A 22670-nucleotide genomic window follows, 5' to 3' on the forward strand; every position below is an offset into this window, starting at 1 on the left:
AACACTCATCAAAATGTTGTAATTACTGTCTTTCATTTTAGTCCTACAATGATTACGTGAGGGAATTCCACAACATGGGACCACCACCACCATGGCAAGGAATGGTTTGTGTCTTGCTGAATTCAGTTTTTCTCTGTAGAATATGGCTTTTTTTTTGTTCCCCTCTAGAGGAGCCTAATATATTTGATGTGTGCTCAACTCTTCCTTTTTCCTAAAATGTATCTTTGCTGTAAATATGTAAAAAACAATTTATATCAAGTATTTTGTACTTTACTTGACTCTCGGCAATACTCCAGCATTCTAGTAAGCAGTTTGGCAGCAGGAATCTGGCTTGGTTTGAACCTACAAGAAACAAATCTGTAAGGATGTAGCAGAACCCTTCTTTAGCCTACACAAGAGGGTGTGATGCAATTTTGTATTCCACTAAATATTCATAGTAATTGACTTTCTTTCAAACAGCAAATGCATTAAAGAGGTGGACTTGCTGCAGAGGCTCATGGAATGGACTAGCATGCTCTGTAGTGTTGCACAGTGGCTTGCTTTTGGCTATCGCAGTGAAGCATGCAGGAAAGTAGCAGAATGTACTGCATAATGTAATCAAAATAAGTCTTGCTGTATTGCAGCCTCCACTGAAATGCACGTTTTTCCTAGTCAGATGAGTATATGTATGACTGCACGTATCTATGGCTACATACATGGAAATTAACTGATAGTTCACTTCTATAGCTGTGGTTTTGCCAACATGTCAGGAGGAATAGTCACTATAACTATTTATTTTGGTTATATTTAGTAATTCTGGCCCTGCAGGTCCTGATTTTGGGTAACTGTAATGAGTCTTTTGGCTCTTGTTTGTACTGTGAATGAGCAAAAGGCAGCATCAGATACAGAAATGCTATTCAAGCCTCTCATTTTTCTCAGCTGAAAACACAGCTCTGGTTTGTCATAACTGAAGGAAGTGAACAAAGTTGTCAGACTGGGGTGAAAATGGTTTTTCAAACACAGCTAAGCCTCCAGAAACTCCCATATTTCCCCCCCCCCCCCCCTTCCCCATTGTGCATGCTGTCCAAGTAGTCATCCTGAAATCCAGCACTTCCACCTACATATTTTGTGACAACAATGCCAGCAAAGATGCTTTGGTAATACGGAAAAGAAAGGCCTTGCTGATTGAAAATATTAAATGGAACAGCCAAGAGTGTTTTTTTGTTGTTGGGTTTTTTGTTTGGTTTTTTTTTTTTTTTCCAAAAAGAAGCCATCTGCTAGTCTTTTGTCAAATAACTTGTCTTGCAGAGTAAGTGTGTTCAGTTAAATAAGAATATATTCATAAGGAATGGCACTGAAAAGACCAATTTCTGTAAAAGCTCGTTGGTTTGGACAAAAGTCACATTCCATATGCATAGATTAAAAAAAATAAATAACCCAAACATTAAAGTAGCAGAATTTTTATGTGCAGTATCACTTTGAGGCAGATATGGAAAGAATGAATGTTGTGGGAGGGGGGGATGTTAGCCAAACTTCTGAAAAAGCAGTGGTAGATAACTAGTAAAGCATGTGACTTAATGGAAAATAGACTGCCATTCAGTTAGGAGGCTGTGATCAGACATATTTAGATGTTGTGTTTTCCATCTGAATGACAGTAACCTCTGTCCTTAATTCCCAGCACTCAGCCTTGTGTGCTTTCCTTTGTTGTGAAACACTCAACAAACTTCCTATAACTTTCTTTTAGCCACCTTACCCAGGTATGGAGCAGCCACCACACCATCCTTATTATCAGCACCATGCACCTCCACCTCAAGCTCACCCTCCCTACTCAGGACATCATCCTGTACCACATGAAGCAAGATACAGAGACAAACGAGTAGTAAGTGTCCACCAGAGACAGAGTAAGAATTTGAGCTTCAGATGTAGCCTAACCTGAGATTTGTTGACTTTGATAAACTGAATTGTTAAGACCTGTATTAGTTTTCCTTGGAAAGACCAGTTATGTGGATTGAGTAGAGACTTCCAGCATATTTGAAAAGCCTCTCTCTCTCAGGTGACATAGAAGTGTAGAATTCTCAGAACATAGTTATAAATTGAAGCGTGTGCTTAAAACTGCTTTCAGCGGTCTAGCTCTGAAACTTAATGCTGAAGCCCAATTTGAATGAGGACATACCAGTAACATTGCTTGCGCTCGTGCACAACAAATTATCGGCAGAAAAGTGTGTGGTTTAAAACTTTTACGGTCACTTCAAAAAACAGGGCAGATTGTTAAATAATTTCTCTTAGCTGGCTTTGAAGGCTGCTTAGTTTTCAGGTCTTTTGCTGAGGTCTGGCATTTGAACCCCAGCATCTGCATAGTGGAAGCACAGACGTGGTGCTGCCCTGAAGATGAAACATGAAACTTGTGCTTATGGATGCTGGACATAATTTTTTTTTTTTTTTTTTTTTAATATTACTTTTTAAATACTGGGCTTTCCCAAGACTTACGGCCAATCCTATGGATAAGGGAAGGGAGGGGATTTTAATCTGGGAAAGAAAATAAATAGAGCTGTCCTTTCAACACAGCACGACTATGACATGAGAGTAGACGACTTTCTTCGCCGCACACAAGCAGTTGTCAGCGGTCGGAGAAGCAGGCCTCGGGAGAGGGACCGAGAGCGGGAACGGGACCGTCCTAGAGATAATAGAAGAGACAGAGAACGTGACAGAGGCCGTGATCGGGAAAGGGAGAGAGAGAGGATTTGTGACCGGGACAGAGACAGAGGTGAAAGAGGTAGATACAGAAGATAATCTATCTGGAATCAGTGCTCACTTGAAACAAAAAAAGCTTGTATTTTTTTGTGTGTTTACAAGTAGTACATTTTATTTTCAGCTGTCTACTTAAAGTTCGTTGTGTAGAAGGATTTATAATGACCCTCTCTATTCCAAGCATGCAATGAACTATGAACTGGAAAAACTCAAATCGGCCAAAAATAAAATACGCAAAGCTGACACTCAACTTCGCATTTCTATTGGAGCAAAATGGGAAACAGCTAAGAATGTAGATACTGATTACTTCTCAGTAAGTGTGCATCTACTTGGTGACTTCATTCTAGGTTTTTGAATACTGATGGATAACTGCCATTATTTTTTTGCTTTGATGTTTTCTTTCTGTAGTTTCACATGGTTCAGTGGGAGAATGCTGCTATCAAGTATGCAAATATTGAAGTATGATTTTTTTTTTTTTTTTGACTGTATGGCAGTGTTGTAGCAGCCTTTTTTCTCCCCCCTTCCCCCCCTTCCCCCCCCCCCCCCAGTTTTTGAACCCTATCTGTGAAGTTAAGTGTTTTTTCAGTCTTCAGTAATGAAAGCAATATTAAGAAGACGCTATTGATACCTAATTTTTAACCTTTTTTAAAAACCTTCCCATGTTCAGTAACATTTTGGTCAATTCTTGTCTAGTCTCCCTCCAAAATGTACACATTGCTCGGAATGTTCACAACCTGCGTGTGTGGAACCAGAAAATATTGCTGTATTCTACATTGCTACCACTTTTTTTTTTATATAAAAATAAATTGGTAACTATTGAAATGATTAAAACTCCAGATCGGGTTTCTTGGTCTTCTAAGCTTGCCAGCTTTGATTAGATTCTGGCAGTTCTAGGAAAGTGTTTGCGTTCAAAAATAGTTTAAAGGTTTTGTCATAGATGAAAATTGAACTGAAGCCTGAATTTGGAAAAAGGACTGATGAAATAAAAGGTAATTGTTTTTCTGTTTCCACAGTGAAGTAGTCAGTTTACAGCTCCTGCAGCTAATCAGAGTTATGAAGGCCCTACATGTTTAACTTAATCAAATGATATTCAAGCTATTGAGAGGCTGTTCTCAGCCATAATCCTACCTGCCTCCCAGGGCTGTGTTAGTTTTGCAAAAACCAGACTCTTCCCCATGTCATCTTTGTAGAGATTACTGCATCACTTTTTACTTCTCTTAAAAAGGAAATATTTTAATTGAAATGACAGCAGTAAAACTGTGGAAAAAAAGTAAAAACTTGCAGTGGCAATTTCCTAGTTCTCAAAACTTGTATGAGTAGCACTGGCTCGGTGGACTTCATAACCTTTCTTTGGTGCCTTCTCATGTAACAAAGCTAGCTTGTAGCATGTGCTTCAAAGACCTCCAATTCCCCAGTGCTAAATACTGTATTTGTTTTTATAAACTGCTGTACAGGATTGGCCACGGTGTGGCAGTTGTGAAAGCATGCGGTTTTTTAGATGTGACTGCAATAGTTTGGGCTCTGTATATTTTAGTCTACACAGCTATAGTAAACATCTGCATGTGCTAAGCAAAAAGTTTGACCTCCAACATACAAGTAGGTTGAGATTTATTTTTTTTAAATACTGCAAGTTGAACATACATTTGGGTTCCTCAAAACAGTTTGCTGTGCACTGAGAGGTATGCCTATTAGCAGTAGGATTAGATCAGTCTACAAAAATCAGTACACATACTGTGTCTGATTGGAGAAATGTATGACAGACCACCTTCATTCTTTGATATCTTTATATACAGATTCTAGAAAGAATAGGGGGGTTTTGAGGTTGGTTGGGTTTCTTTTTTTTATGTTTTGAATTCAGTACTAAATAAACTAAATTTATCTGAGCGAGTTACAGAAAAGTAGTACCTCCTTAGAGTGACTGCAGAGCACTTTCTCTGACCAACTTTTCTGAGCTATTCTGTTTCCTTTGTTAGCCCTATCTGACCAATATCTATGCAGTATGCTAGCAGGCTTGCTGGCCTTCTGGCAACCAGACATCTCAACAAATCTTCCACTGGCAGAAGCTGAATGATGGGGTCTGTTAGTGATCAAGCTTTGTGGAGCTGCGCCTAGGGACCTAGTTCTATGAACAGTTACGGTAAAGTCTCTCAGATCTGTGGCCTGAGTGTCACGCTGTTCCACTTTCTGTTCATTATGCATATTTCAATGTGCATGTTCCTGCATATGATTCCATCATGACCACAGGAACAGTGTACCAGAAGTTACTGTGAGAAGCACTAGTCTTATTCTAACCCGGCTTTAGTTTGGAAACAATTCGCTTGAGCTTTTGTAAATGTTGTAGCATGAAGAGATTTAAGCAGATGTTGAAACTATTGCCAATGTTAATAAAAAAGTTAAAGTCATATAGGGAATTTTGTTATGTAAACAACTTCACGTTTTCTCAGCCTGTTCTGTTTGAAAACAATTCTTGCAGCATCCACAGTACAGCAATTATCAGTTAAAACTGGGGCAGGTTCTTTCCTGAGTAAGCTGGCACAGCAGTGGAATAACCTTACTTAGAACACGAAGCCTGATCTAGCACTGCTTTAGTAGGCTTTCATCAGGAAGTGCACCTTGAACAATTTCACAAGTGCTGCATTTACTACCACTCTTACCTGAGCCAAAAGCAGTTGCTATTTTTCCTCCAACTTTTCAGGCAAGGCAAATGACCATTGGCGCTGTTCCCACGTGTGATGTTACTTCTTTGCAAGTTCCACCTCTAGAGGTTTTCCTGCATTTATCAGTTACTGTGGGAGGCATTTGGGGGTTAAGACAGGCAAGTGCCTGACAGAGGTGTTTTTTCACACCCCTACAGTGTTGCCATTGGAATGATGGCCTGTGCAGCAGGACTCCAGACTCCAGTGAAAAAGGAAAATGGTTCTCAGAAAAGTAATTTCTCTGTTGCTTTTAGGACTCTGGTCTCCCCTCAGCCCCCAAGTAGTCAGTGCATTTGTAAAAATGCAGTGATACAGGCTTCAGCAGCCACTTGCAGCTCCCATTTTGTCATGATCTTGGCCATTCAGGTGGGTGCTTTTTAGGAGCCCATGCTGTTACCTTCACTGTCCAATCTGGGAGAGGACTTTTCTGACAGAGAGGCATTTTGGTTGTGAATAATCAAACCTGGGAGAGGATAGAGTTAAAGGAAGGAGTCTAGTTGCAGGTTGAAGGACCCACAGTACCACACATGGGAAGGCTGAATTTATGAAATACACCAAAATGAATTTGAAAAGTTAAAGCAGCAATTACCATTATACATACCCAAGGGACCTGTTATAATTCAACTATAATTCAGTGTCATTTAGGCCAGAAGGAATTTTCCAGCTAAGCAAGCAGCTGTGTCCCACAACAGCTTTTTAGCATGACCCGGTTCAACAGCATGCTTCACAATATGCCCGGCTTAAAGCATATTCTAATAATTTTGTTCACTAAGAAATGTGCATAAATGATTTGCTGAATCAGCCTAGGAGAAGAAAAAGCGCTGATGGGAGCAGCATGTCTATTCTTTCTTCCTCTTTGCAATCCTGCCACATCTCCTACAGCAAAATAAGCAGCATTTGACAAGAATGAAGACAGCAATGGCTGTACAGGTGAACAAGAACGCCAGAACATCCAGGCAGTGGTACTGGTACCAGGTGAGATGGTGAGCAGCTGGTCTCAGGTGCTTTGCTCCTTTGTGTCGCATGACAAATTCAATCCAGAAGACAGCTCTGTCCAGAGGCTTAACTGGCTGGTCATGGTGTATCTTGGATAACCTTAGAGCATTTTCCTTATAGCTGGGGAAAAAAGAAGAAACAAAGGAGATTTCTTAGGGATTCCTGAAACAAGCCATTCAGCCATTCAGGACCTGGCCGTCCTCTTGACGAAGGTAGAGAGACCTGCTTTCACTTTGATCATTGTTATTTAAATATATTGTAAACTGGCCCAGTTTGATCTGCATAAAATTAGGTTATGAACAGTAATAGAGAAAGCCAATCTTTTGCAAAAGGAAGTTATTCAAAATTATTCCAGATACTCCTTTAAAAAAAGCAACATGGAAACATTTGCAGCATTTTCTATTCCAGTATAATACAGTGTGCTTATTTTTGCTGGGATAGAGTTAATTTTCTTCACAGTAGCTAGCATGGGGCTGTGTTTTGGATTTGTGCTGGAAACAGTGTTGATAATACGGGAGTGTTTTAGTTATTTCTGAGAAGTGCTTACACAGTGTAAAGGCCTTTTCTGCTCCTCACACCACCGTGCCAGCAAGGAGACTGGGGGTGCACAGGAAGCTGGGAGGGGACACAGCCAGGACAGCTGATCCCAGCTGACCAAGCGGACATCCCACACCATATAACATCATGTTTAGCCATAAAACTAAGGGGGACTTTGGTAGGGAGGGCCATGTGCACTGGATTTCATCTGGGGCTTTGGATGCCTGGTCATCATCCAGGTTGTTACAGAGCACTTCCACCACAGCTAATTCCATCAGACACTGGATACTTCCATCAGTGTTGTTCTGTTTACTTCGGGAATTTTCAAGATCTTCCTTGAAGGGATACCTGTCTTGACAGGAATCACTGCCTAAGACTGAGGACTCCTGCCTTTTTTCCAATGCCTTTGTCAATGGCTTTATCCTTAGCAAGGGATCCCAGTTGCCAGGCTTCCGTACCCTCAAATTCCTGAATGATAGGTACAGTAACCTAAGGATATTGGTAACTCGGGTAGGAGTAAGAATTGTGGCTACGGACAGAGTAGACATAGTACAACTAGAATGGTCACCCAGAGCCTCCAGAGGATTTATACTAGCAGAGAACAAGGAAGAGAAAGCAGAAAACTGTCTCGAGAGCTGCTCTGGCCTTTCCAAGAACTGTTTTTCTCAAGGGGATCATAAAATGTAGTCTAATGAAAATCAAATTACTGATCTTTCCTTTCTGTGAAATGCTGATTTTCAGAAATGAAAGATGGTTTTCTTCTGAAACCCAGACTAACTATGCAGTATTTTTAGTTCCCAGAAGAGCCAGCAGAATTTCTAACATCAGCAGCCCAAGATTTTAACAACCTCGTCCTACTATAAGGCAAGAACAAAACTCACGTGGAATTGTTAATGACTGTATTCAGTGCATCAACTAGGTCCTGTGTCTCCAGTGTGCTGAAATCCAGCTCGGTCGCAGCTCCCTTTGCCCTCATGTGAGCAATGTTGTCATGCTGGTCGGCAAACATGGGAATCCCAATCATCGGGATCCCATGGTAGATAGCTTCATAGATCCCATTGGTCCCACCATGAGTAATAAAGGCCTTCGTCAAGGGATGGCCTGGAACAGGGAATGGCACGTGTAACAGCAGCTGTGGCAGACTGTGTTCGCTGACTGGGACGTGAGCACTGCAAACTACCCGGACAAGTGCACTGCTAGAGAAGGGAACAGCCCTGACCTCTGGATCAGCACCAGAGCTTGTGCACTTAGCTTTCACACATTCGTATTTATTTTAATGCAGTGTGTGAATCAGCATGTTCCTCCAGACTACGCCAGAGTTACTTCAGCCCTTCTGCTGTTGAGCAGTTCTAGTTTTCACATGGTGTCAGATTCACAACAGCTCCCTGCTGCAGCCTTGCTCAGGTCAAGATTTTGAATAACGAGCCCAGGAGATTAACTGCAGAGGCCAATTCCAGCTCCAGAGTACATGTCTACTTTGGTATTTACTCCTGCCTGCAGATGGTTCTTGGCCCTTCCAGATACTTGCCACCAAGTTCTGTAAGACAGAAGCTTTTGCTTTAGAGATCCATCTTCAGAACTAAGCTCAAGACGCTGCCTTCTTGAGCCACTGCTCCCTACTCCCCTCACAGCCTGGCTGTATCTTCCATGGTTCTGGTACAGCCATTCACCTTAAAGTCAGAAGCAGGCTGGGAAATTAAGGCTCCCAAAAGCAAACCTGTGCTGCTTAAGCTGCGAAACTGGCTGTAGCCACAAGTGTTAACTTTGTTCTTTTGCCTGAATAAGGCATTTTAGTCGAAAAACAAAGAAGGAAACAGTTTTTCCAAGGGTGCAATGCATTCCAGATAGAATCAGTCTCACCAAGCAGATCATTTTGGGGTATCCAGTCATAGATCCTGGTGTTGGAGCCCAGAGTTTCTGGTTTTTTTCCTTTGTACCGCCAGAGGACCTTGAACAAAGGAAGATGAAGATAAACAGTGCATGTGACATGCCCTGTGTATTATTACATGTAATATAGGACTTTACCTCAAACCCATGTAGCTTTCCTCAGTAATTCAAATAGCTTTGGCTCCAGTTTAGCTCTTTGATAAGTTCTATGTGGTTTTATTATAAAAACTGCATAGAGTGATTTTTATATTTTGGCCTGTGGACACATCTCCACGTCATTTGGTTCAGAGAAAGTGAAGCGCCAGAACTCCCCATGAGGTGACTCGGCAGCCTGCCTCTCTGCATAGCCCAGCTTCCTGACTGTGCTGCATCCAGTGGAGATGCAGATAAAAAACAGGCCTTCCAAATGTAAAAAGCTCACTGAAGGTAACAGGAGTGACAAAAATGAGGCAAGTTGTTCTAGACGCAAAAGGAAATGCACCTTTTGTGGAATCTGGCTGAGGGCTCTGGCAATCACATTACTTTTTTCGTAACTTAGGTTGTAGACCATCGATCCAAGGGAGAATACCACAATGCCGTGTTCCCCTGAGCTCTGAACAAATTCTTCCATTTCCTAGGAGAGGCAGAAGACGTACAGAGAGTAATTACACACTGCAGATTACACAGATTTCTGTGAATGGAGAGCATAACCTTTTTAGCTTATCAAGGAGATGATCATGGTGTATGAGCAACTCAGCTGACAGAAGGGCATTACAAAGATAGACCTGACCCTGTGCAAGACAGTTTCTCCCCTGGAAGGAGCAGGACAAGTTGAGACAGGTGACAGAAGCTTTGTCTTTTTGAAAGCAAGTCAAGCAGTTTCAGGAAATGTTTCTTTCAGAGCACAAGCCACAGGAATGGATCCTGGCACTGGTGTTGAGAGGGCCATACCCTGGGAGACATGGCATAGTCAGTCATGGTTGTGAATTTTGCTGGAACAAGTACTTTGCATTTCGTAGCTCTGCAGGACAGTGCTGAAAGCTGACAGGGTTTTTCAGCATCCTGATCCAAGATTTCAGTAGCTGCTGGCACTTTGTTAGTCAGCCAGTTCTCCTGTTTCTTGCAATACAGCACATGCTGCTAACCAGTTATTCTGCATACCAGACCAATGGGTCTTCCTGTTTCTCTTTTTTGTTAGTGTCACGTGAAATGGAGCAATAGCATCCAGAAAAGAATGGTTATCCATTTCCCCCAACTCAACCATTGCTACAAGGGAGTGGGAAGAGACTTAGAAGGTTTCTTAAAGCAGACAACTTGCACTGAAAATACCCTGCTTCCTCTAAGGCTCCTACAGGAGTGATAATCTAGACCAGAGCTTGTCATGTTGTCATCAGCATCTGGGATTTGGATATTCCACCAGAATATTGCCATTCACAGAGAGTGTAGGCTGGGCGTGCTGAGTATTTTACTCCCTTTAAGATTTCTTAAATTAAGCCATGATAGAAGAAGCGTTTTATCACTAGCTTCTTTCTGCAAATCTTGACTCTATTTTGTCAAAAGAATTTGACCCCTCGCAGTGCCTTTTTGCATCAGGTGTTTCAGTGTTACTGTGGGCTGCAAGTCTGTGTTTTAGGATTAAGATTTACATTTAACTTCTCTGAGGTAGCACCTATTTTTCCTGTAATAAAAACCGTATTCCCTGCTGCTGCCCTCAGCTATCCTCTTCTAAGACAGCAGGCTATAAACTCAGCCCTCAATTTGCACAAGTATGGATAGATTGCTAAGTATCTCTGTGCTCCCCACTGGCAGCAGAGCATCTTCTCTAAGAGTGAGCTTTCGCAGGACATGGCTCGCACAGTCGATCAGGGAGAGAAACAGTTTTTGTTCTGCTGGACAATCAACCAACCAACAGCAGAACAAAGTTGGGATACCTTTGGTAACGGCTTTGCAGGCTGGCAATGAAGTCCTCCAACAAACTCAAAGTTGGGCAGGAAAGGGCGTGGAAATTCAAAATCCCAGTATGTTCTGATTAACCATATCTCTGCTTTTCCCATTGTCTCACACAGGGTTGTGGGCCTTCCTGTGGGCAAGATACAAGGGGTTTACAACATGCACGGGACCAGTCTTGTTTGCTGTAGATTGCAAAATAGGAGCCTTACACCTTTGTCTTTTGGCACTCGCAGTCAGTGTAATCTATCAAACCATGCGTGAAATGAAAATACGGACAAATCTGGGCCTATTCCTTGCCGTGTCCTGTGTTTGGCCTTGGCAGGTTGCCACAAACACGGCAGTATGATCTTTAAAAGGATTTTGAACCTTCAGGATGAACGTGGAACAATAGAACAGTAAGTGGGAAGCATTGAGTTTCTGTGATACAGAAGTGCAATTCTTGTACCACTGAAAGACTTCATTACCTGTGCTTATAATAAAAATACACTTTGGGGAAGAGAACAATCACAGAAGTTTTAGTTCCAAATAAAATATAAATGAGTCACAAAGTGATGATCACCAATCAGGGAGGAGGAAAGTTTTTAAACTAATTTCTGTGGAGTTTTCAAATGGTGACTCGGTCAGTGACTGGTCAGACTACAATAAAACACACATAAAGCCATCCCTAGTTCTCCTGGGAACTGCGTCAGCTCCTGACACATATTGGGAATTTTTTTCCAAAGCCATAGATGCTTTGAATGTCATTTTTTGCAAAATCCAAAGTCTCTAGAAATCCATTTACAGAAAAAAAGAATGGATAAAACTGTTTTATAGCTTCCCATTTTGAAAAATATATATTCTCAAGTACATTTTGCAAGCTGTCTTTGCATTATTTTCCCCACAAGGTGGAACTGGAGAGTAAAAGGGTTAGAAGTGTTGGTAAATGATAAAAAGCCAGCCTAATGCAAGCAGGAACCAAGCAAAATGAGTAGCAAGATAAAATTTATCTGTAGGGCATCTTCTTATAATACTTGATCAGTGTTACAATTTACACCACTAATCTTTTTAATTTTTTTTTAAAGTAAAGAGCAGTGAGTCAGTTACAAAGTTACTGGAGGGAAAATTAAGCCTGCGTTACAAGCAGAGTGATATAAAGGTGTAATTAAGTCTTATGTGGTATTAAAAAATAAAAAAAAAAAAAAGTAAAATTAATCCAGGGGAAGCGGACTGATTTGCAGAGCACAGAGGCGTTCTTTGGAAGTGCAGAAAGAGATTGGAGAGCAACAGAATAGATCCCCTTGTACTTGCTATTCACTCATTATCTGCCTAAACATAGATAACTCTGCACAAGATTCAAAGTCCATTGAACTAAAAGTTCTCTTCAATAGACTTTGAATCGAGGCTGAGTTTACTAGGTTGGAACAAAAAATTCATGTATGTATGTAGTTTAAGAACACTACTTCACTGGAGCTGTCTCCAGTGCCTTACACTTAATTAAGGAATGATTTTGCTCTCCAGCCTTTATCTACTACCATCTTAATTGTAGAAGTGCCTGTCATCAAGATGAAGAGGCAACAACTGTGCTCTGAAAGTACTAAAATGGACATAGAGCTCACTGCAAGAGCTCACCAGCAGTATCCTTACTGAAAAAAATCAGAACTATGTGCTCTAAAGATCCTCGAGAAGAACTAGAGCACAACTGCACTGGTGTCTGTTAGGCTAGACCAGACCTAAAAGGCAAAGCACAGCCTCCAAGTGACCAAAAGGGATTACCATCTCTGCTAGCCATTGGGAAAGGATACTGAGACAACAGCATTGAGCTCCCAAAACATTCAAAAGGCACAATTTATCCAAGAGGAGAAAGCACTCAACAGCTGCCTTACCTAAGACATTGCTGTAGTACCCATCCCATTCATTTTGCCAAAACTTCAAGAAAAATAAATCCATGTAAAAGTAAAAGAGGAAGTTCTTTAGTCTTTCCACGAAGGACATCTGGTCTGTCAGCCGCATTGTGCTAGCAGGCACATAAGAAGGTGGGGACAGGAGCCCACCGCACAGCCGCTCTACCACGTTTCCATCAGAGAAGCGGAAGCTGTAGACAAAAGGGATTGCTAGGATTTCTGCTATGAGCTCCCCGCCTACACACAGGGGGTCAGCGATCAGAATGTCAAACTTGGCCTCCCGCAGCTTTGCTATCAGCTGAGGCTTCGTCACCAAGGTGTCACAGGTCTGCTTTGACATATTGGTAAAGACTTCCAGGTCCTTTTTCATCCTCCACATGATCTCCCAGGGGGTGAGATTAGAGATCTCATTAATCCAGAAATTGAGGAAGTCCTCCATGATAGCATCCAGGCTCTCCTGGGTAAAGGGGACTTGCAGAACCTCAAAGGTGAAGGGGGAGGAGGTGTCTCGGTAGTCGATGAGCAGGTTGCTTGAGGGCACCAGCACTGTCACCTCATGACCCCGGAGAACAAGCTCTTCCAGCAGCACTTTCACATTGATCCAGTGACTTGCATCAGTGGGCCAGACCACCACCTTCCCACAAAAGCCGGCACTCCAGCAGCATGTGTAGGCCCAGAGCAGCCAGAGGAACCTTGACCCCATCATCTCAGCAGTCCATATACAACTCCGGTCTGACTGAGCTGGAAGTAGTTCACTGCTCCAGTGTGCAAACACTTCAGAGCCAGCCAATAAAAGTGACAACCACTTGGTGCCAGGCTTGGCAAAAGGTCATGTCAGAACACAACACTCATAGGCGGACTGGGCAAGCAGCAAATCCCGTTCTGGAGTCTCCTACAGCACCACAGCTGATCTCAAAGCGATGGCAGCTCCTGTTACTGCTCACCACAAAGTGCATTTGGCAGCGTGTGCAGACCAGAAGCCCTTTCCCTGTGTTGCAGTTCAGTCTGGATAGGCAGCTAAGCACCACAGAGCCTCTCACGTCTCCTCAGTAGGAAGGGACAAGGAAGAGCCAAAGTTGGAAAAATGGGTTGTGACAGAGGCAGCGTAACAAGCAAAAAAACCCACAAAAATAAACCCAAGAAAAAAAGTAATGCAAAAAACGATTGCTCACCACCAGTCAACCGATGTTCAGCCAGTCCCTGAGCTACAGCAGCCCCGGCAACTTCACCTCACCCCAGCTTTTTTTGCTGAGCACATCACAGGCATGGGATACCCTTTGGTCAGTTGGGGTCAACTGTCCTGGCTGCGTCCCCTCCCAAATTCTTGTGCGCCCACAGCCTACTCACTGAGAGGAGCAGTGTGAGAAGCAAAAAAAGCCCTGATGCTGCGTAAGCACTGCTTAGCAGTAACCGAAACATCCCTATCTTATCAACACTGTTTTCATCACAAATCCAACTTACAGCCCCATGCAAGCTACTACGAGGAAAAGCAGTTCTACTCCAGCCACAATTGGTACACCCTCATACCAGCTATTCAAGGTAAAGATAGACACTCCTGTACCGAGCAGGAGCTCGGGCTAGGGAAAGCACACGAGCAGCCCATGGGACGTGTTTGACAGCTACAGGATGAACCCCAGCTTACAACTTGACTATAGCCCTAGTTTTGCTTCTTTGCCCTGTAAGAACCAACCTACCTGTAAAGCTGGTTACAATTTTTATCTCCTCGTTTCTTAGGTGCAAAAATGTCCTGCAGTGACACACAACTAGCCCGCAGGGTGCTCTGGTTCTGTCCTCTCTATAACCAGACGCTGTGGACACAGCACTGTCACTGGAAGGACAGAGTCCTGCTAGAGAAGACTCCAGCATCAGGCCACCCCAGGACAGAAGCAGAAGGAGGTGAGGAGCACAGGTTTTGCCCTGTGTTTTTGGTGCTTCTGTGCCTTCTCTTGGGAAGATGCTGCAAACTGGCATCAGTGTATCCACATCACAGACTCAGGACAGACGCCATCAAGACAAGAGACCTGACTTCTCCTGTTGACTGTACCGTGAAGATGTAGTGGAGATGCTTTGGGCTACTGGTGTGTTCAGGGACAAGAACGGGCAGCTTCTATCTCCTGAGCAGGGAGCAAATGAGGCTCAGCCTGAGTCTAAACAGCGCCTGAGCACTCCTCCAGGAGCTCAGCACCACCACCTACACTCTCCTCACTAGACTGACAGTTAAGCAAATGGGTTTTCATACTTTAACCTCATCACTTGAAAAAGCCTTTAGGTAGCTCTTGGAAAACAGCTACAATAGTAAGAACCCTGAAGAAGATTTTCCAAGGAGAAAGAGAAGGTGCATGCATACTCTGCAGGAGCTGGGACGTTGCCCCATTTGTACGAGATGCTTGCCCCTTGCTTTCACACCTCCTTCAGGACTGGATACACTCCAGCTCAAAGTGTATCACAGTTAGGGTAGAGACCAGCTAACACAGCTAACAAAACAGGTATTGCACATGGAGCCTTAAATGCTAAACCCCACGTTTAACAATAAAAAAGATACCACAAGATCCAAGCAGATCTGAGGCTTACACAACAGATCAGCAAACCATGCTTCTATCGGCACAGTGTTTTCTAGTCTTTGTCACACATGATAAGGAACGCAAGTAAACACACAGCTAGGTACTAATAGTACAATATCTTAACAACTTAGCTCTCTCAGCAGAATTACACCCTAATAGCAAAATATAAATAAAAACACGGAGAGCCTCATATTGAAATACTGTCCATTTTATCTGCCCCATCAATGCATGTATGCTTGCCCTGTTTCCTTTTAAGCATTGTAACAATAACTTAGAGAAAAAATGTGAAAATAATTATGCAACTATTATTTTAAAAAGAAAAAAAACCTTACAAATAAATACAGCTGTCTTGTAATATTTCTTTTGGACACTTTCAAAAAAGCAAAGAACCATGTCTCTGCTGAGGGCCTTTTAACACCGCAAATAGGGGCCCAGCTGCTCTCCCAGTCCTTTAAAAGACCAGATGAGGCCATTCTCTCTCATTTTGAGATAAGCTAGCAAGCAAGAAGGGTGCTAGGGGAAAAAAGGTAATATTGTATAGCTTTCCAAAACCGTTTTTTTATTTCTACTTCAAAAGGTTTAATTCAGTGCTAGTATTTGGAGGATGTATAGTATTATTTTGCTGTCCTTAGTATTTGTCGTGATTAATCTATGAATATGACTGATGAGCTCTGTTTCAAGCGGCTTTAGCACTGTTCTACCTATCCTAGAAGTACCTGTACGAACTTAGTTGTACTAGTGTAGCAGGTCAGAATTAACAGGTAACATTTGCACTTGCCTGGATTGTTTGACTTGACACAGGAATTTTGGAGGAAGGAGAGTGGGTTCAGGGCTGTCTGGTTCCTAATTTGTGCCCCATGTACAGCAGATGTAATTTCTGGAAGTAAGAGCAGCCTTACCTAAAACATCACTGTAGTATTGATCGCAGCTTCCCCAGAGAACATAATGATACATGATATCTTGCACAGTGTAGATGAAGATGGTTTTTAGCCTTTCCAGGAAGGACATCCTCTCTGTTAGGCCACTTGGTGTGGCTGGTACGTAGGAAGGAGGTGCTGGGAGTGTCCCGCAGAGCCACTCCAGCGTGTTGCCTATGGAGAACCGGATGGTGTACACGAAGGGGATAGCCAGCTTCTCGGCAAACAGCTCCCCACTGGGTGACAGTGGGTCTGCCAAGAGGACATGAAAGGTGGATGCCCTCAGTCTCTCCAGCAGTGCCTTGTTCTTCAGGACTTCATCACAAATTACTTTGGTTATGTTCTCCAGCTTTAATACTAGTTGAACTATCTTGTAAATGCTTTCCCAGACAGGTAGCACTTTCTCCTGGTAAACCCAAAAATATAAAAAATCTTCCAATAACGTAGCCATCTCCTTTTTTGGTGATCGGCACCTCAACCACCTCAAACCGGAAAGGTGAGGGCTGTGTGACATTAAGGAAGAGGAAGCATGAAGGCAGCAGCACAGTCACCTCATGGCCCCGGACCACGAGCTCCTGGAGTATGTACTCCATGTTCAGGCAGTGGCTGTTGTCAGCTGGCCAGACCAATACCTTGCCCCCAGACACCCAGCCCAGCCCAGGCAGAAGCCACAGCGCTGCCACCTCCTTCCCAGCCATAGCCTGCCCTGTGTGGCAGTGCCCCCGCGCCTTCCTTCACCGGCAGCCCAGTGCTCCCGGGCTGGGCTGGGCACGCGTGACGCTGCCTTGCTCCAGAGGGCAGGGAGCCGAGGTAGCTGGCATGAAGTCCAGTCCTGCATAATGGCATGTTTTCCTGGGGAAGAAGTTGACTGGGACCAGCTGGCACCATCTGGTGGTAAACACCTTGCGGAAGCTGGAAGATGTGGTTCCTCTGGAGCAGAGGGGAGAGCTGTCAGTCCTGGGGGCTCACTCCAGAGAGGACTGTGCCCTGTTGGTCATCCTGGCCCTCCTGCCTGTCTGACTATAGTCTCTATGTTATTTGTTTGGTAGAAGAGCTGACTTTCATTCTTCTGGCTCTTTGGAAGCACAGCTGGGTATGCAGCGAAGATGTTCACCCACTGCATGGGCACCCTTTTGCTTTATAAAGCCACTGAACGTCCATTTACAGGGCACTTCAGGTGGTGATCCAGGGCTGCAGCTAAAAAGTCGGTCTCGAAATGAATGAAGCATACGACAACTGCCGTATCACAGGTTGTCTTCATGTGAACTCGCCTCTTCCAGAGTGTGCACTGCAGGAGGCCAGAGCTGGTAGGTGGTGATGTGGGCTCTCCTGCCTGCCACTAGGTGCCAATTATGCACTATAAGTTGAACCAGAAAATCCGTTAAACAGTTCCCTTTATGGTCACCCTCTGATGTGCAGTTAAGAAATAACGTTAAGTCCTCTTCACTGTACGAAAAATCATTATTACTGGGCTTCTGCCCAGCTCTGTTACGCAACATTTTCCTAATATACTTGTGCAAGGCTTTTGCTACAGCTTCCGCGCTGCCTAGAGCATCCTTTCCAGGATGAAAATGGGGGTGAGAGGGGCAGCTGGGCTGTGAGAAACCAAGCTGAGATACCTCATCTGCTGTGCACATGACAACAGTTTGGGCGTACTCGTAGAGTTCTGCAGCATGCAGGTATTTGCAGGCAATTGAACTCTGAGAGATTTGCAAGTGCTGTTTTGCGTGAGCTCAGTGGGAGAATGGTAAACATGGCATGTTGATCACATGTGATTAATATTTAAATAAATATGTTTTTCTACCTATTCACTCAACACAGTCCAGAAGAAAAGCCTGCAGAGAAAGATCTGTTGCTTTCACTATTTGCTGTGCGTAGAAGGTATGTTTGAAATAAAACTTGCTTTCTGCAGAGAGGATTGGTTTTACATGGCCAGTGGCATAAATAAAGTCTCTATTACAAGCCACTATGCGTTTCAGTATTGGTACTGAGGGTGGCAGGGCTGGCTCGTAATTCACCAGCTCCCCCCTCCTTGTTACAATACTCTGGATTGGGAAAACATCTCTGTTTCTGACTGCTTTCTGTGCAAGCGCATTGGAGGGGGAAATGTGTAAAGTGAACTCTATTGCTGACGGCCCTATATGGTGTGGAAGTTGTTTCAGCCTCCACATGAAAAATAATTACAGCAAAAGTCAAGTCCATCGATTGGGATGACCCCTGTTCCCTGTCTCGATGCAACGGCATAGCAGCACAGCACCCTGACAGCTGGCGGGTGCAGCTGATGGATGCTCTTAGCTCATTCCCTTTTCCACATAGGGACTGAATGACAAACCTCTGTCAGACCTTGACTTTGCGACCCTGCCAGGTTCCTAGCTCTGCAGGCCGGGAGGCGGGAGGCGGTGTAAGGAGAAGTGAAGCAGCAGAAGGCTTACCTAAGACCTTGCTATAGTAGATATCCCATTCACCCCAGTAGCTCTGGAAAACGTAGTCCTGCAGGTGGTAAGACACGATATTTTTTATTCTCTCACCAAAGGACATGCAGTCGGTGAGCTCAGACAGGGCTGCAGGTGTGTAGGACGGTGGAGCTGGGATCTTGCCACAGTGCCTTTCCACAGTGGAGGCTGGGGAGAAGCGCAGCGAGTAGATGAATGGAATGGCCAGCTTAAGAGCCAGGAGGTCCCCGCAGAGAGTCACAGGGTCTGACAGCAGCAGGTCATAGCCAGAGCCCTGCAGGTGTGCCATCAGCTCTCGGTTGGTTAGCACCGCATCACACATTAGCCTATTCATCTGGTGCCAGTTTTTGGACAGTTTTCCAAGCTCCTTGTAAAACTGCCAGAAGGTCAGGGTGGTTGGCCTGTTATTCAGCCACAGGGCCACTACGTCCTCGATCAGGTTCTCAATGGTGTCTTTCTTGAAGGGCACGTTATAGACCACAAAATTCTCAGTGGCCTCAGCCCTGGGTTTAATGAAGAGGGAAGCGTTGGATACCAGGATGGTAATGCTGTGCCCACGGCGGATGAGCTCCTCTATAATTATCTTCACATTCAGCCAGTGGCTGCCTTCTGTTGGCCAGACCAACATGTTCCCACAGAAGACAGGCCCTAGAAGAGCGACCTGAAAAAGGAGCAGCTGGAGGTATTTCTTAGACCCCATAGCTTTTGTGGCCATAGCAGGATTAAGGGCTAGATAGCCTGGGAGTTTTCCCTTCCAGTTAGGAGTGCTGCACCTGTGTGTTCTGTTTGATGGCTTTTCACTAGCACTTTTAGCAAAAGGAAGAGTTTGCTGTTGCACAGGTAGGGCCTTTAAAACCCACGTTTGGTCTCAGGTCTGAAAAGACAGAACAGAATGTTTGATGATTTACTCTACCCTTCCCCGCCCCCACCCAAGGGAGCTCCTTTCCCTGGTTTAGCAGGGTGAAAACAATCTTCACTGCTGTCAAAGATCTGCCTTCAAACTACTCCCTTTGCACAAGAAGGATTTATTCCTTTAATTTTTATATTTTTTTGTAGTTTTCCTGAGGAATCTTTACCAGGAAATAAAAGCAAATAACAGGGGGTGTCTTCTAGCTGTGTAATCACTGTATCAGGAAATGCTGGCAGATTTACTGTATTAGCAAGTAAGTGTCGTTGCTGCCAGCACTGGAGAAATACTGAGATTTACCAGAGAACGTATGACCACATTTGATGTTAAAATACCTGTTTTCAATTGCAACAGCTGTGGTATCTGTATATTGTAATGTTTCTGTTACTTATGGCAGAAAAACTACCTGCACTTAAAGATATATTTCTCTTTCTCCGCTTTTCCTTCCAGAAGCAGCACAGGGGCTTACTTAGCTGACAGGCAACAGTGCTACAGGGAGTGATTTCTTGAAGATATTGCTTGACCTGGGGCAACAGCCCTGCCAACACAAGGTGGAGGGACACCTATGATGGGGCTAGCAACGGCAAATTATACTGTAGGCATCCTTAAGCCTCCTCAACCCTTCTACAGCCATGTCCCCACTGGTAAATAATACAAATTACTGGCAGTCCTGCCCCAGCCCCTGCAGAGAGCTACTGCCTCTCCAGGCTTCACCATTAATTCAAGTTGGTGCATCTTTACGGAGGAAACTGCAAGTGAGCCAGTCCTCTGGGTGCCAGTTCTGTTACTGAAACAAATCACTTGCGTTGCTCCCATGAACAGCAGTGGAACATCGCTGCCATGAAAGTGATGCCAGAGGCAGGCCGAAGGAGAAGCCCCAGGGTGCATTTAAGTGGCTGACTTGGAAGCAGCATCCTTTTTCAGGGTGAGATGTTAGGAGTGCTGGTGTTCCCCGTGCTGAGAGAAGGCAGCAAACCCTTCATCTGAGTGATGATAATGCCAATAATAACATGTAGTTTGTTCTGATATGTGACAGGTGTCTTCTGACTGCTCCTAGACAAGTCTTAATACATTGCTACTGTCAGGCACATCACCACCAACCTGGCTATGTTGTGGGCTCAGTTCAGGTATCTAAACACGGGTCTGGGGCCCTCCTGGCCCCTAAAGGTGCTTCTCAGAGCAAACCCCGCGTTTTCTGGGGGGGCTGTCACTTGGAAAGTTGGTGCTTGAATGTAAAGTGGTGTGTCCTGGAAGGAGCACTTGACCGTCGGGCGCCAAAACGACAACTAAAACCCATGCACGTAACAATACACTTGATCCAACACAATTTAGGGCATGAATATCAACCATGCTGCAGAAAACCTCTTACCTAGTGCAGTCTTCCAAGGTACAGAAGCATCATGCTCTGAGTTGCAAGATGCAATTTGCAACACTGGTTTGCTTCTGTTTCTTGCTGCTCACCTCGTCTGTGCCGGCGATGCTCTGGTGAGGTTGGGTACTGGGCAGAAGAAGCTTAAATAAGCTACGCTCTAAATTGAGCTTTTCAAAAGGAGGAAGTAATACAATATGGGATGATCATAGGGCATTTATGCCGAGATTATTCATTGTTCTGTTATGCTCCAGTAATTTAATAGTCAAGATGGTCTTTCCCATGCTAGGATATATTATAATGTTATTTACAGAGCCAGATTCTCAGAAGGACTTTGCCTCCTGTAGCTCAGAAATATGGTGTCTGACTGCTAAAAAAGATTTTTCACTCCCTTTAGGGTCCCATCTGGCAAAACAAAACTGTTTGTTAAGTAATAGACTTGTTTATATACTGTCCACAGGAACAAAGAGAAAATCATGTGGTTTGTTTGCGGAGTTTTTCAAAAGTTGGCATGTTACCTGTGCTTGGTGTGTGGATCTTGATTCTGGAGATCTAGGCAAGTTTTTAATGACTTGAAAACACAGGAATCTAAAGAGGTACCCCTATGTTTTTTAAATATTGTCCATAATATTCAACCTGACTTTTTCTAAACTCTCAGAATTCAGGGCAATTATGCCAGTATGTTTCAACAGTAGTTTGGCCTTCCAGGCAGGATTGTCACTATAGTCTCTCCATACACCTTTGTATTCAGGATAATAGCTTTTTTCAATCTAATTTAGCTCATTACAGTAAGTCCTAGAAGAAAGTTAAACATTTTCCAGCAACTATTGAAAGGCTATGTTCATGTGACCTAGGGCAGATGGGAGCTTGGTTTCGTGGTTGTTGTTTTTTTCTAACCTCTCAGTAACTAATTCCTCCGTAGCAAATGAGAGCTATTACTAGGGGAAACAGAGAGTTAAATTTGTCTTGTTTCCATGGCCAGCTTTTAAAGACAATATCAGATTATTCTTAATGCAGAGAAGGTAAGCATTTTGAAAGGATTAAAGGACAAAATCCAGCAAATGAGAGAAAAGCGAGGCTGAAGAAAGCAGATGGTGTTAAGTGTCTGATCTAGCATTACCAAGCTGAAATACTTGCAGGCGCTGATGCAACCACCAGCCTTGTTGAATAACAACAGGCTTTTCGAGGCAAGGGCGACTCAAGCAAAAGTTAGGCAATACAAAGTAATGTTTTCCACATACGGGACTTTTCACCATTTTGCTGAATGAGGGTTACAGTGTACCTGGCACGTTTATTTCCAGAAAACCCTGATGCCAGCCAGCACCTCAAAAATTCAGTGCCAGGGTAGAAACTGGAAGATTTTGCCCTGAGAAGCACTACGTGACTCTGTGATTTGCCTTTCAGTTATTGCAATAAAGCAGCTTCTGGACTAAAAGCAGACTTGACAGTCTTGACTATCTTTTTTTATTTTTTATTTTTTTTGGTGGGGGGGAGCGGGGGAAGGCTGGATGGGGAAAGCATCAAGGTATGAAGATTGGTTCATCCCTGAGTACAGACCACAAGTCAGTGGATTGAGCAGTTTTGCAGAGGCACATGTTCAAGTGCTCAGCAAAACCCCTGCTCCCGTATAATCCCCAGGTTTAATAGGGAAACTCCAGCAAAAGTTAATGAGCTGAAATAGCCTTACCATAACCACTTTTCTCAGCTAAATTGTGTCTTTATACCTCTGCCTTGCAGCTGTAGGACAAAACCACCACAGGCTAGGTTTATAGCATTTCATTTGTTCTTACTGATTCAGTTTAAGTTTTTAT

General features: G+C 43.8%; 2 protein-coding genes across 10 annotated transcripts in view; one reads left to right on the top strand and one right to left on the bottom strand.

Moving 5' to 3' along the window:
• YTHDC1 (YTH N6-methyladenosine RNA binding protein C1) overlaps positions 1–11346 on the top strand; it is a 29187-nt gene extending 17841 nt beyond the window's left edge. For 4 of the 8 annotated variants that reach the window (XM_005445968.4, XM_027814963.2, XM_027814961.2 and 1 more), the window contains 3 exons: positions 42–104; positions 1724–1858; positions 2545–3561. In XM_005445968.4, coding sequence (XP_005446025.1) covers positions 42–104; positions 1724–1858; positions 2545–2769 — 423 coding nt within the window. In that variant the 3' untranslated portion in view covers positions 2770–3561. Of the gene's footprint in view, positions 1–41; positions 105–1723; positions 1859–2544; positions 3562–10888 lie in introns of those variants that run through there. The other 4 variants (XM_014285611.3, XM_027814960.2, XM_014285610.3 and 1 more) reach the window with 4 other exon arrangements.
• On the bottom strand, positions 5952–22288 carry LOC102058629 (UDP-glucuronosyltransferase 2A2). 2 transcript variants are annotated; one of them, XM_055707313.1, is made up of 7 exons: positions 18570–19626; positions 12635–13286; positions 10754–10902; positions 9325–9456; positions 8817–8904; positions 7838–8057; positions 5952–6539 (listed from the first exon to the last, which is right to left on the bottom strand). In XM_055707313.1, the coding sequence occupies exons 1-7, from the start codon at positions 19296–19298 to the stop codon at positions 6263–6265; spliced, it is 2247 nt and encodes a 748-aa protein (XP_055563288.1). In that variant the 5' UTR covers positions 19299–19626; the 3' UTR covers positions 5952–6262. The 2 variants fall into 2 exon arrangements, with proteins under 2 accessions (XP_055563288.1, XP_027670765.2); XM_027814964.2 differs by lacking the exon at positions 9325–9456 and having other exon boundaries at positions 18570–22288.
• Positions 22289–22670: the final 382 nt, after the last annotated feature.

The sequence above is a fragment of the Falco cherrug genome, chromosome 1 (genome assembly GCF_023634085.1).
Source record: "Falco cherrug isolate bFalChe1 chromosome 1, bFalChe1.pri, whole genome shotgun sequence".
NCBI classification, from domain to species: Eukaryota; Metazoa; Chordata; class Aves; order Falconiformes; family Falconidae; genus Falco; species Falco cherrug.